This window comes from Copadichromis virginalis, linkage group LG4, assembly GCF_057382275.1.
Source record: "Copadichromis virginalis isolate Kocher_CV1m ecotype Utaka linkage group LG4, C_Virginalis_male_GT1.1, whole genome shotgun sequence".
In the NCBI taxonomy this organism is placed as follows: domain Eukaryota; kingdom Metazoa; phylum Chordata; class Actinopteri; order Cichliformes; family Cichlidae; genus Copadichromis; species Copadichromis virginalis.
In genome coordinates, this window is record NC_140621.1 from 21,949,875 (window position 1) to 21,963,346 (window position 13,472).

A 13,472-nucleotide genomic window follows, 5' to 3' on the forward strand; every position below is an offset into this window, starting at 1 on the left:
TAACATTAACCGACTTCGTCCCTTCCCACCCGGTATCCAGTAAGGGTCCTGGCTAGACCCCCCATGCTAAAACCAAGCCCTGGAATGGCACGGCTACGTCTGCAGCCAGTCCACAGCTCGGACACAAGCATTTTATACATGTTGTACTCTGTATGATTGTGTATGTGTCAAATAAAGTTGGTTGCTTAGTTTGCTTAGTTCCCTACTCCCCATGCTGCTGCCATCCTTGTCCATAGTCTTATTACTTCTCTGATTGATTATTGCAACTCCCTCTTATTTGGTCTCCCTAATAAGTCCCTCCATAAACTTCAACTTCTTCAGAATCCTGCAGCTCGGGTCATAACTCATACTCCCTTAAGGGACCATATCACCCCAATTTTTCAGCAGCTTCACTGGTTACCCATACAAGCTACGATAAACTTAAAAATTTTAGTTCTCACATTTGAGTGCATCCACGACCTTAACACTCCTTATCTTTGTGATCTGCTTCATATCACCACTGTTTCCCGCTCTCTCAGATCTTCATCTGCCATTCATCTTGTTGTCCCTTCTGCTGGTCTTATCACAATGGGGAACAGAGCTTTCAGTCGCTCTGCTCTTTGGCTCTGGAACTCAATAGATTCCCTTCCCTTATTTAAGTCAGATTTTACTTGTTGACAAAATCTTGGTTGCTTTTTTATTTGTGGGGGGGGGTTTGTATTTTAATTTATTTTTAATCTAATTTAATCTACTGTTTTATTGATCTTTATCCATGTTTATCTTTTTCTCTTTGTAAGGTGACCTTGGGTTTTAGAAAGGCACCCTCAAATAAAATGAATTATTATTATCATCATCATCATTAGTAGTAGTAGTAGTAGTAGTATTAATATGCACAGCTTGTTAGGGACATGACAAAGGGAATTCCACACAAATAATTTTACCATATTCATTTATTAAGCACAAACAGAGGTAAAGCAGAAAAAACAACAACAACTATGTGCTTACCTATAAACAACAAGTGACTGAAACTAGAAATAACCACAAAAGCCACAAAAGCGGGAAAAAACAAAACAAAAACTAAATTGGGTGCCAGAAAAGCCCCAGCCTTCTTAGAGGAGGGGGAGGGTGGCCGCCATCTTAAAAGAATATCACCTTACATAGGTTCCCAAACAGGTGAATTCCTTGTCTCGTAATAGATGGGAGGAGCCAGTAATGATGACCTGAACAAAAGGAAATAAAACAGGCCCACCAAATAATAACAAGGCTTAAGGCCTCACAGGATGTAAAACTTATTTTTCATCGTAGGCCACATACAGCTCACTTCTATCACAGATGGGTCAAACCATAGAAACTCCAATTTCTGTCAATGTAACGATGTTTAAATACACATTTCTACACTATTATAGTGATTTCATAGTTCCAAAAACTGTAATGCAGACGTAGCCATGCCATAAGGAAAATCAGTGAAGGTACACACATCAGGGACAAGAGGAGACAAAAAAAAAAGACTTAAACTGGGCTCCTAACTGGGAGACCAGTTTGAGGACAGTAAAAAAACACCTTAGCACAAAAAAAGCACATGAATATTCACATGTACACCACGTAAGCACATGACATGCATTGGAGGCGTTTGGGATGGGTGAGGGTAGGTGAGTGCGTATCTGTGTCAGTGTACTTGTGTGTGTGTGTGTGTGTGTGTGCGTGTGTATGTGTATCCTGTGTTCAGCTTGAGAGACTGTCCTTTCACCTAGTTAAGCAAAAGTCAATAGTCCACAGCCTTTGCAGGAAATCAGAATTTTACAGTTGTTCTGACTACTCACAGCTCTACCCATAGCTTCGATCATAGCGGGTAGCCTTGTGGGGTTTATAACAACTGTCACTGCTTTCTTCAATTTCCAATAAACCAGGGCCAAGCCATCTCCGATCAGCAAGAATCCTGTTATAATGATTCCAAATAGGTAGATGTCTTCAATGTCCTCAGTCGAAAGTCCCGCCAGGCACACGACATGCCACTTCTCCTGCCATCGTGCCATCGGCAGGGAACGTCCCTCCAGGACGGTTGAACTCTTCCGAACCCAGGCTTTTCATCGAGAAGTGAGTGTCAATTGCATTTAGGGATCAGTTGATCAAATTCATAGTTCTTCTTTAGGTATTAGAGATGAGGACTGAGAGGCTCTTCTGGGGTTAGAGATAGACACGACCAGATAAAAGACACGAGAAGCCAAGCAGGAAAGATAAGGGAGGGAGAGGGAGAGAGATGCGTCCACCTCCATCAGAGCCAAAGCAAGCAAACAGAATCTATTGTCTATTAAAGACAAAAACACTGACATTTTTAAAAAAAATTAACAACAATAATTTCATACTGAAGATAAAATCTTAGGATTTACCCAGTTATATTTCATCATCTGGAGTGCCTACAAGTAGATCATAATGTTTCTTCACCATCTTAAGCTCTGTTGAAACATCTGAAAAACAAAACTTTTTTTGAATTGTTTCCTCCCAGAGTGACACACATACGTAAATGTGTGGCTAAATGAATAATGAATAAATTTTAAAAAAAGATAAATAGACACCCTTATTGTTATCAGCTGCAAGATTGCAAAGATTAAGAGGAAAGGCAAACAATTTGAACCAATGTAATTACATCAAACTGTTTACCTGGGAGTAAGCACTCTTCATCCTTGAATGAAAGTCCAATAGATTCTTTCATAGTTTTCTCCAGAGTCCCCAAGACGTATACCTAATTTAAAAATGTAAAGTTTTTCATCACTTACCACAGACTAGGATATTGTGTTAAAGTTGTATTTAGAAGTTTCTCAGACTGGATTAAAAATATAAATGGAAACATACATTTCTGTATAAGTCTATTCCAGTTAAATACAGAAAAAGGCTTCAGGTGAGTTATGAGAAAATATGTTCATCATAATTCTTCATAAAACATGACAAACCATCAAATCGTGCAACTTCTCCAACATGGTGTTTTTTGCCTGCTCAAACATGTCCTTCTTTGAGTGCATGTGGTTTTTAATAGTCTCCCTCATGTTGTACAGTGTGTCTTCTCCTGTAAATGCTAAAGCCTCTACAAAAAGACAGAAAACTCTTCAGACTTTTTATGCTGAATAATAACAAACATAAATATCTGTTTAGGTGATAAGTTGTGAAGCTCTGATCTTATTTCTTACTCTTGTAGCCTTCTTCCATAATGTTCTCAACTGTCTCTGTCAGACTGCTGTAGACAATTTTCTTCTGCTTCTGGATGATTCTGTTTAATTTTGCCTTAATCTTTTCTCCCTGAGAGAAAAACATAAAGTATAGATGAACTTTACTTATTGTTTATCAATGGGCTAATGTATAAGAAAGTCTCATCTCTTACCTCTGTCTTGAGGAATCTGAGCTGTAGTTCAGCATTTTTGTACTTTTCAATCAGAGAATCAGTGTTAAGTGTAAATGTATTGATGACTCCGTTGAATGCTCCACAGTTTACTTCATTTCTAAAACAAGTAAACATTATGGTTTATAATGACAGAATTGGCAAGTTTACATGTTATGAATTACATATCTTGAATGATATTATGTAACTGTTTAGAACATGTTTTAATTACGGGAAGGTCTTTCTGAATTCTGCACCAATGCTGTCAATCAGACAGGAAGCCAACTTCATATTAAGGCTAATTGGTTTCCCTTTTTTTGGTTTGTAGACGCCACCATTCTCAATGACACACTTCCGTAAATTGTAAAAAGCACCACCATTCTTTCCCTGAAACACAAAAGAAAACTCAGAATTATTGCATTTTACCTTGTCATGTAAAATCTGCATGTATTTTAACTATGATTAAAAAACATACATCATATAAGAAGGATTTCTTAACACCATCATCAAGACATCTTTCAAAAGCCCTACAGGTGTCTTCCATTTCTTTTCTGACATTATCAAGTTGGAGGTTCATGTTTCTCTCAAGTTCTTCACACACCTCGCCTGTTTTACTATCCTGAAAAACATTTGAAGGAATAAAACCATGAAAACCACTTATTGTTTTTTTTTAAAAAGATTAATGAAATTCAGTTGGTTTTAAAAGCCACTCTCCTGTAATAAGGACCTGAGAAGAAAAAATGGAGCATCAAAACCTTATGAATCAGTCAACCAATTAATAACTCATAGTTTAATAAATATAGCAAAACCAAAATTAGACACACAAACACAACTGATAAATCCCAACATGTAAGAGAATATTATTTTGTATCTTTTACTTGACCTTACCACTCCTCTGGAGTTGGCGTCTTGAATCAAAGACAGAATCCCGTGAGCTCGATTCACATAGTTTACTGTCTCTGAGTGACAGTCATTGAGATCTTGCAAAAATCTCTGAAGTTTGGGTATTTCTGTAAAATAAATTTCAATGTTACAATTTTACATTACGTACTTATTTGAAATTAAATAATTCTTTCAGTCAAGGCAAACTAAAAAAAACAAGTGCAATCCTATGGAGGACCAGGATTATCAAAATGAATGAATTAAAAATGCAATTAAATAATTAAATATATGTTTCATTATTTAATTAAAATTGGAATTAATTAATTAAATAAATATTTCAATAATCAATTAAATGTCCATTCATTACATTTAAAGCATTTATTTATTTCAAATTTTATTTTATTAATGACATATTTAATTAATTGTTTAATGATGTATTTATTTAATTCATTTTGGCACTCTTGGCCCTGCCTCTGTCTTCATGAATTTATTTTATCTGTCAGCCTCACCCATCAAAGCCAGGGGTCGGGGTTAACACTGCAACCGCTGCTTGTCTAACATCTGAATGGTTACAGTGCAAAGTAAGTCAAGACAGGTTGATCCTAAATAATTGACTGCTATGAAATGGTGATAGTGTGGACTTGGGGCAGCCAGGTATCCCAGAATGCATTTCAAAACAGAAGCGGCAATGGTGGTGGCGCTCTAAACTGTAAGCAAAGTTTTAAAATACCCCGTTTTTCTGTCATAAACTCTACTTTTAATATTATTTTAGCTGAGAATTCAATGGCGTAATCTTCACGTATCAGGTCAGGTTGTCAACATAGAATATGTTTGCAAAAGTTACCTGGTTATCGTCACAGTTTAACGTGGGCACTGTTGCTTTATGTAACGTAATGTCGGAGCAATATTCTGCACAAGATAATCAAATGTATTTTTTTTTTCCTGAGCGCAGAGCTGCTGGAGCTTGTTTCCCTTGTTTCTCTGTAAAACGGGATTTACGGAGAGTGAAGGACACTTATAAAACTACAGAGCACCTCATAGGCGAACCCACTTTATCAGCAGCTGATATCGAATCACCGGCACACGGCTTTAATACCTCCGCTGAGTTTTAGCTCTCAGTGGAGGTTAAACAGCAGACATAATTTATTCAGGTTCTGTCTGTCAGGTCATGTTTACTTCACTGTTTCATTTACAACAGAGCAAATCTGATCGGCTCTGATTAAAGTTTTAGCTCTCACGTCTTTCGAATAGTCTGATAAAGATGATTTTCTGTAAAAGAATATCGATATGACCCCTGGCGTATATGACCGTTAGATTACTTTGATGCTGCCAACACTTTGTGCCTGCCCTGGGAAACCCTGGGTTAATTTAGAGAGCTGACAACCAGCTTCGTGTGAGCATTTATCCTGGTCCCAGTGTTAGGGTCAGTGATTCCAGAACACTGAAAAATATCCTGGATATGCTGATCTCGCTCTTGGTATACAGGGCTAAAAGACAGCAGCTGGACTTCATTGTTTACCTTCATGGTTAATATTCATAATGAAAATATTAGTTGAACATTGTGAAGTCTGTATGTTTCAAAGTGTCTAACAAGCCTGGTACACTTAAACCTGACAGTTAATATATGAGGGAAACACCAACGCCGTTATCTCTTTTAAAAAAGATTATGCGTTTATGCACTGGTGACACTGATTATTGAATGTAAAAGTCAAAGTTCATCAGATTTATTTGCTCTCTCTCCTCCTTAAACATAATTTTAATGTTAGTTTTAATTCAGAATTGGCGACTGAAACAAGTGTGGCACCTAGGAACATCAGGAGATAAAGACCCGATAGATATAACCTTAGTAAAGGAAGTTGGTCTTCAACCTCCAGTCAGCTGGGGTTATGACAGCCATGACACACCAACCAGATATCTGAAGATTAAAACATTACATTCTTGGCTAAAAAAATATTTAAAGTGTATTTGGTGACACACAAACTGGGTTTTTCAAAGTACAGCTCGGTTAGTTTTTACATGTCCTTGTTGGCGCAGAGAAACGCCCACTTAAAGAATAGCCACCAGGCCACAGCTATGGTTTTGACTCGAACAACATTAACCCCGCCCCCTAAAGTTGATGGGTGAGACTGACAGCTAAAATAAAATTCATGAAGACAGTGCCAGGGCCAAGAGTGCCAAAATAAATGTAAGATATATATAATTAAATAATTAATTAAATGTGTCAATAATTAGCTGATCAAATGTCTAATTAATTAAATAAACGTTTGAATAAATAATTTATTACATGTTTTAAATATATGGTATATTTAATTAATCAATTTGGTCACTTCTGGCCCCCTATACATTTGAGTTATTTAGAAGGAGACTTCACCTACCAGTTTCTTCTGGACTTAAGTAGTTTTGTTTTAGGAACTCTTTGGAGCTCACTGTGAACACTTTGAAACTGTCATCATTGAAGTGTTTCTAGGGAAAATGTGATTTGATTTTAAAGCATTCTTGCAACTGTGGAGAGTCTTTGCATTTGATTTTCTGTCAGACTACAAAACTCACCCTAATTTTGCTTCGCTTGTTGAATTCTTTCTTTATTGCATCCGTGGCTTGCACGTTTCTTTCAGTGATTAGATCATGGACGTCAGCTGATGAACTAAAAGAAATGTAAATATATATATGTATATGTTCTGTACACCATCATCAGTTTGCAGGAGGTTGTGTGGTTTTGGCTTTCAGGTGGAGTTGTGGGAGACTCCCTTTGTGACCAAGCTGAGCTTTGCCTAGGTGGCTTTTGCACACTACTATTATTGTTATTAATCTTAAAGCATTATGAGACATGTCAGCAGGTTCTCGTTGGACCATGATTTGTTAGGAAGTTTCCTATAATCTCATAGATTTTGTACCCATACATAAAGCTACCATGATCCCATCATTGCATCTCTTTCTCCTCCTACTCCTGTTTTATTCTTCAGCCCCTCTTGCTGTTCCAAACCCTTGCCTGTGCCTCTCTTAAATAACTCAATTTCCTTCTGACCAGGCAATTCTCTGTTCATTACTCAGTCCACCTTATTTAGTAAACTTTATAAAATTGTCTCAGCATCTGAGACTCCCTTTGACCCAAATGTTCTGCATTCATTACAAAAAAGTCTCAACTCTGTGCTTTATCTCTCCTAGCTTGATTTTAAATGGAAACGCCGTGTAGTTGATCATCATGCAACATTAACTTACAGATCATCTGAATCATCAAGAAGATCAGACTTAGTGCAGATAAAATGAATTTGCTGACATTTGCCACCATTTCCAATCAGACTACTGACACTTTCCAGGATCTCCCAGGCCTCTTTCTCTGATGCTGCTCGATTAATTTCAGTCACAATCCACACAGTAGAACAATCTCCAAGTATCTGAAAGGAGAATAACATGTCTCAGTGCTTCATCAAAAGATGACATTACTGTTTGCACAAGAATACAGTATAAGCAAAGAGCAGTAGATATGAATTACCCCTTTCCACATCTGATCTCTGCTCTTGTTGCAGTCACCATTTCCAGGAAGGTCCACAAGTGTGACATGCTGGAGAAGAGACTTGTTTGGCACCCTGACAGTCACACACTTCACTAGTGGCCAAAACCACTTTTTTCCTTCATTGCCTTCTTCTTGTTTTGAATCACTTCGTGTGTACTTGACAACTTTTGCACAGAGTTCATTAGCCTGCAATAAAAAACAAAAGTAAAGTAGTGCAGTTTAATTTCAGTCCTCAATGCAAGTGCTTTACAAAAACCATCAAAAAGTCAGTGACATAAAAGATGACAAAAGAACAATTAATTAAAGAAACTGGATCACTAAAGCTGGAGTAATTAGTTTTAAAGTTTAGCTTTAAATGATCAGATTGTGTACAAGTATGTCTATCACAGAAGTATGGGATAATGTAGCTTCCCCTTGTTTTATATTATACCAAGACAGTCCCCCACTCTGAGGGGTACTGAGGGGGAATTCAGGTAACGGTAATTTCTATGGAAATTGTTGCTTTGTTGAACTGTTTAAAACGATCAACCATTTGATAATTTAGAAAAAGGATCATTGCCAGCCACAATTAAAATGTATTTAAGAAGTTATTTAGGAAAAGTTTTATATTCTTTATAACTAGTATTGCTCTTAGCAGAAACAACTTTATGTGGGCATGTTGTATAGTTGTCCACAAATTTGAGACATTAAAAAGCTACTTTACACTGCTCCCTTATTTAAAAGGGGGCACCTCTGCGGGTAACTCAGCATGTTTTTGATTGACAGAGTTGTACGCCCTTTTGCCTTTCCTGATGCAACTGGCTGTCAGACATTGACTTGCTAAAATTTCTGGCCCCTTTGATTCACTTTTTGCAAAAGGTGCTCAGTAGTGGATTTCTATGAATAAATTTAAAAGTCGTTAAAAATTTAACATGTGAAAAAGCCAACTATTTAATTAATTTTGCTGTATATATATGATAGATATAATGTAATATGAGAGTTTTTGTCTTACCGATTCACATGTCAAAATCTTCCTCTTGGATTGGAGAAATTCTGGAATTGCTTTGAAATATTTGCTCTTCATGAGGTTTTCAGAAGACTTTTGTTTCCATTCTTCTCCGTACACTGCTGACAGCTTTTCCACAGCATCATGATAATCATCATTATCTTCCATTTCGTGATCTCCATTTTTGCAAGAAAACTGATGAAATGACCACAACTCATCGTTCCACTCCTAAAATAACATTTTTACATATTATTTATTGAGGCATGTACCCAGCCTTAAGCCCCCAGAACTGCACTGTAACACATGATTTAGTTTTAAGTAAAAAGGAAACTTTTATAATTCAATTTACCTCTTTTGTGATGAACTCAATTTCTGCCTCATACTTTGAGCTGTAGGTAGTAGCTTCCAATTTAATCATGACTGAGGTGCAGGCATTGATACTTCCTGAGGGTAAAAGATTCTTCTCTTCAATGATGGCATTTATCAAAGAGCTCTTTCCAGCCCCAGTTTTACCAAAGACACCAACCAGCTCCCTCTTGTCTGTCTCCAAATCACTGATTTTTTTCCTGTTGATCAAGATTTTAAATATGGGTTAATTGATTCAGTCATGAAAACATTTTCAAATGTAATTAAAAAGGTTTAAAACAATATTTTGACATCACTAATGCATAAAAGAATAGTGATAGTCATTTTAGTATATATGTCATTATAGAATATCCAAAGAATTATCATTAGACGTTTCAGTTTTATACACTTATTCAGCTCATTGTTTATTGTTGTTTTGGTTCATAGCTTCATTGTTTGTCAGCAAAAGTGCTGATGTTTCTATTATTAACTATTGGATGACATTTTTTTAAGTCTAAGTGGGATACACATTAAAAGTCAGATGTTCAAACCATACAAATTATAGATGATTTAATGCTTTAGTATCATTAAATCATCAATAATTTGTATGGTTTGAACATCTGTTGTTGTTAGTCAGAAGTAAAACTTAACCTCCGAAGACCCGAACTCTTTCATGTCATGCATTTTTAATTTCTCTTTGCTATTTGGGCTGATTGGGACCTGATGAATGTAAAAACAAAGAATTATCAGATTTTTTCTTTTTACCTGAGTTTTGTTTCTAAAAAATTGGGATCCACATATGAGTACATTCGTTTTAATTTTGATAGAACAGTGTCAGTATAATGTCCTCGTAAGTGGATATCAGGCCCTTGTAGAGCAAAATTTAGTATTTTGGTCTAGACAACCCAAATTGTGATGTCTACATATGTGGACGCCAGGTCCTAGGAGGTTAAAAATAGATAAAGAAACCAACATACCAAACAGACTGACACTAGAAATAAATGGTTGAATATTGAACCAAAAGGATTTGAGACGAAGCTAAAAATAAACTGCTTTGTTTGTGAAACCTGCACATGGTCATGAGTGGAACCATGCACATATATTACAAAACGTAAAAAATTAAGGCCCATTCATTAAAAAATATGAAAATTAATACTCACTTCAAGAAAGCACAGAATTTGTCTTGGTGATGTAGTCTGGCATGTGCAAATGTCATGATGCTTTTTGCATCAGACAGTATGACTGATTCTGTGGGCATGAAAGTAAAGAACTATTTAGCAGGACTTCTAAACTAGCATGTAGTCAATGTAAAGTCTCATAACAACAACAACAACAACAACAACAACAAAAAATTTTGTTCACAAAATTCACAAAAAGTGTGAATTAGAGTATATCAGGAGCATAATGTGACAACTTACCGACAGACATTAATATACCATGCAACATACTGACTGTTAAAATTTGATAGCAGCCCAAAGAAAAAGTAATTTCTAACACCAAAGCAGAAACTGACTGTGGCGGGCCGTGGGCGGCGGTGTTGCGACAGGGAAGGCAGAAGCACCTGTAATCATAATCACTCTTCGCTAGCTTAAGAATGGTGTAGGGGCCTGTAATATTGTTGTTGTTGTTGTTGTGGGTATGTGTGGAAGTGTATTAGAACAGCAACCATAGATAAAAGTATGTTGAAGAACATAGAATTGTGGTCACGTCATGCCTCATTCCTGCCATGCCGACATTTTATATTTTGGAAAAATTGTCCTGCACAGAAATTTAACCCTATAGTGGCTTCAACTGTAAAATTGTTCAGAAAGAGTTGTAAATACCTGCAAATCCCGGCACAGACAGACGTTGTCGCTTAGCTGGTGGTTGTAACCTGCTGGCGTCACTTTGAAGATCAGATTTTCTCTTTCCTGATTGGACAAAAACAAAAGAGAAAGAACAAAAAAAGTTTCTCTCAGCATTGAAAGTTGTTCTCAAAGTTTGATTGTACAAAATAGTGCTGCCTTTAAAACAGATTAATGAGATGCAATAAATAAGATGCGTGTGTCTCACCTGTATCACTTGTGGATGGAAAGACCTGAGGATGAAATTTAGTTATACAGATAATTATTCAACCAGCAGATTGATGAAGAATAGATTATAATTATATTCCTGCTTAACATCTCATCCTGTCAGACTATTCTTTTTCCTAATTAAGTCTCAGTCACACTGACCTGTAGAGACGGTCGGTGAACCCCTACAGCAAGTTGTAGTTGCTAGGTTAAAATGTGTATTAACGAACCCCCGATGAATTAAGTTTTTAGATTCAGTCTCTATCAGCCAGAGGATGGAGCTTTACTTTGTCTCAGGCAGTTGGCCCAAATGTCTGAAATTCAGTATAATCCTTACCTGAGCCAAATCAGCTGCTTCTTGCTCCTGTTTACACTGCAGATAAAAAGTGCAAAGCTGTGTACAATATTGAGCACTTAAACATGTATTAAAAATGTCATTTGTCATATAGACACTAAATCTTAAGGCAACAAAACAACACAATTGAAAAGAAATGACTGTTTCCTGATTTGAGTTTTGTTATTCCCACAATCAAAAGATTTTAAATCCAAATTAGTGAAGAATTAACAAAAATTCCACTACATACGGTATCTAGATAATTCAAACCTCTATGCACTAAAATAGAAATGATAGAAATTAATTACCTTTAACAGCCTGAGGTTCTTCTTGAATTTCACTCTTGGTCCAGCTTTTGTGATCACATGATCAATTTCTTCATCATCAAGATCATACAGACTTTCTGCATCTATTTTTTTATCTGCAGTTAAAGATAAAGTTGAAGAGATAAAGATTATTCTCAACTTGCTTGAGAAATTCTTGTTAAATGAATGAAAGAGATGAATGCTCTTCAGTTTTAATTTAACTCACTTTTATGTCTAAAAACATTTTGTGCAGTATGGACAAAAATCTCAAGAATCTATGCTGTTTCAGAGTCAACAGATCACATCAGAATCAATATCTGTACCCATCACGGATTTACGTTAATACTTTACCTTTAAATTTCTCCACCCACTCACTTAGCCCCCATTCAACCAGTTTGGTTCTTACGAAATCATCCATGACGAAGAAATGAAACTGAAATATACAATTTAATATTTAACCAGACAGCACTGCTTTACAGATTAGATCTTTGTGATCAACTTCTCCTTTAATGCATATATAATCAGAGACACTGATATTAAATTAAAATTAAAAGTTCAAGCTGCTCACCTTTTGTCGAAAGTAATGCTGGAAAAGGCTGCTGAGGGAGATGTGAGGGAAGCAGTGAGACACAAACAGGGAACAGGCGGGAAAAATCAAAATCAAACAAAAAGCAAAGTCCACAAACAGATACGATTAAAAACAAACTGGAACTGTGTGGCTCAGACTGCACAATTGCAACTGCTTCTATTCATATAATAGAAAGGCTAATCCAACATGAGTAAAGTGCCTGCAGGGAAAAGCAGAACTGATAACAGAGAAAAGCAGGAAGAGGTGGTGTTTGTGCAGAAGGGTGTGGCTGAAAGACAGGTAGCAACCTGCCAGACAGTGTTTTTTTTTTTGTCTTACACAACCCAAAGGGATAAAAGTTTACAAATGTTATGGGTTAAAAACAAGACAAAAACACTGTTTTATGTATACTTACAGTAAACTGGAAAACAAAACATTAAAAAAGAAGAAAAAAAAGTGGTCATCACAACAGACAGCTCAACATGTTAGGAATCTGCTCACTTATACATTTTGCATAGTTTTAACATTACACCATCCAGCTGCTATATCTATATATCTGTATCTATCTATATCTTATATATATACACATGTCAAACATACTACTGTTTAATTATCATATATTACCCTATCATATATCACTGACATCACTTTGTGACATAAGGTATATAATCTCACAAATATACTGGTTTGTTACTTATTTATGATTTTTGGGGATGTTGACAAACCCAAATTTTTAAAATCAAGCTCATGCATAAGGAAGACATTTTATACTTAAATTAGTCATTATTACTTATGTCAGGGGTTCTTAAACTTTTTTTTTTTTTTACCTCGGGGCCCAACGTTTTCACTACAAAGTGACTCATGGCCCATTCAGATATTAACACTGTATTCAATAAACCGAGTTTACTTTTGGTTTGATTTATATTTAATAACTAAATCAAATGTACTTCATTTTAACAACTAAAACTAAATAAACAGGATGATGACATAATGCAATGTAATAATCACAAAGACATTTATTACTTGTATGTGAACCTGGACATAAAACAAAATGCCAAACAGGTCAACAATTCATGGAACAAATCCAACTGCAAGTAGAAATTGAAAGGCTCGAGTCAAGCTTAATAATAATAATAATA

General features: G+C 36.0%; 1 protein-coding gene across 2 annotated transcripts; it reads right to left on the reverse strand.

Moving 5' to 3' along the window:
• Positions 1-911: 911 nt before the first annotated feature.
• On the reverse strand, positions 912-12,390 carry LOC146711382 (nuclear GTPase SLIP-GC-like). Of its 2 annotated transcripts, none has more exons than XM_085454226.1 (22): positions 12,334-12,390; positions 12,117-12,198; positions 11,769-11,881; positions 11,464-11,499; positions 11,128-11,152; positions 10,899-10,985; positions 10,236-10,323; positions 9,080-9,296; positions 8,737-8,925; positions 7,725-7,931; positions 7,451-7,626; positions 6,782-6,875; positions 6,607-6,694; positions 4,238-4,359; positions 3,825-3,968; positions 3,582-3,736; positions 3,353-3,470; positions 3,162-3,270; positions 2,928-3,058; positions 2,638-2,719; positions 2,367-2,444; positions 912-2,157 (listed from the first exon to the last, which is right to left on the reverse strand). In XM_085454226.1, the coding sequence occupies exons 2-21, from the start codon at positions 12,181-12,183 to the stop codon at positions 2,371-2,373; spliced, it is 2,322 nt and encodes a 773-aa protein (XP_085310352.1). In that variant the 5' UTR covers positions 12,184-12,198; positions 12,334-12,390; the 3' UTR covers positions 912-2,157; positions 2,367-2,370. The 2 variants fall into 2 exon arrangements, with proteins under 2 accessions (XP_085310352.1, XP_085310351.1); XM_085454225.1 differs by having other exon boundaries at positions 8,737-8,958.
• Between the last annotated feature and the right edge of the window lie 1,082 nt (positions 12,391-13,472).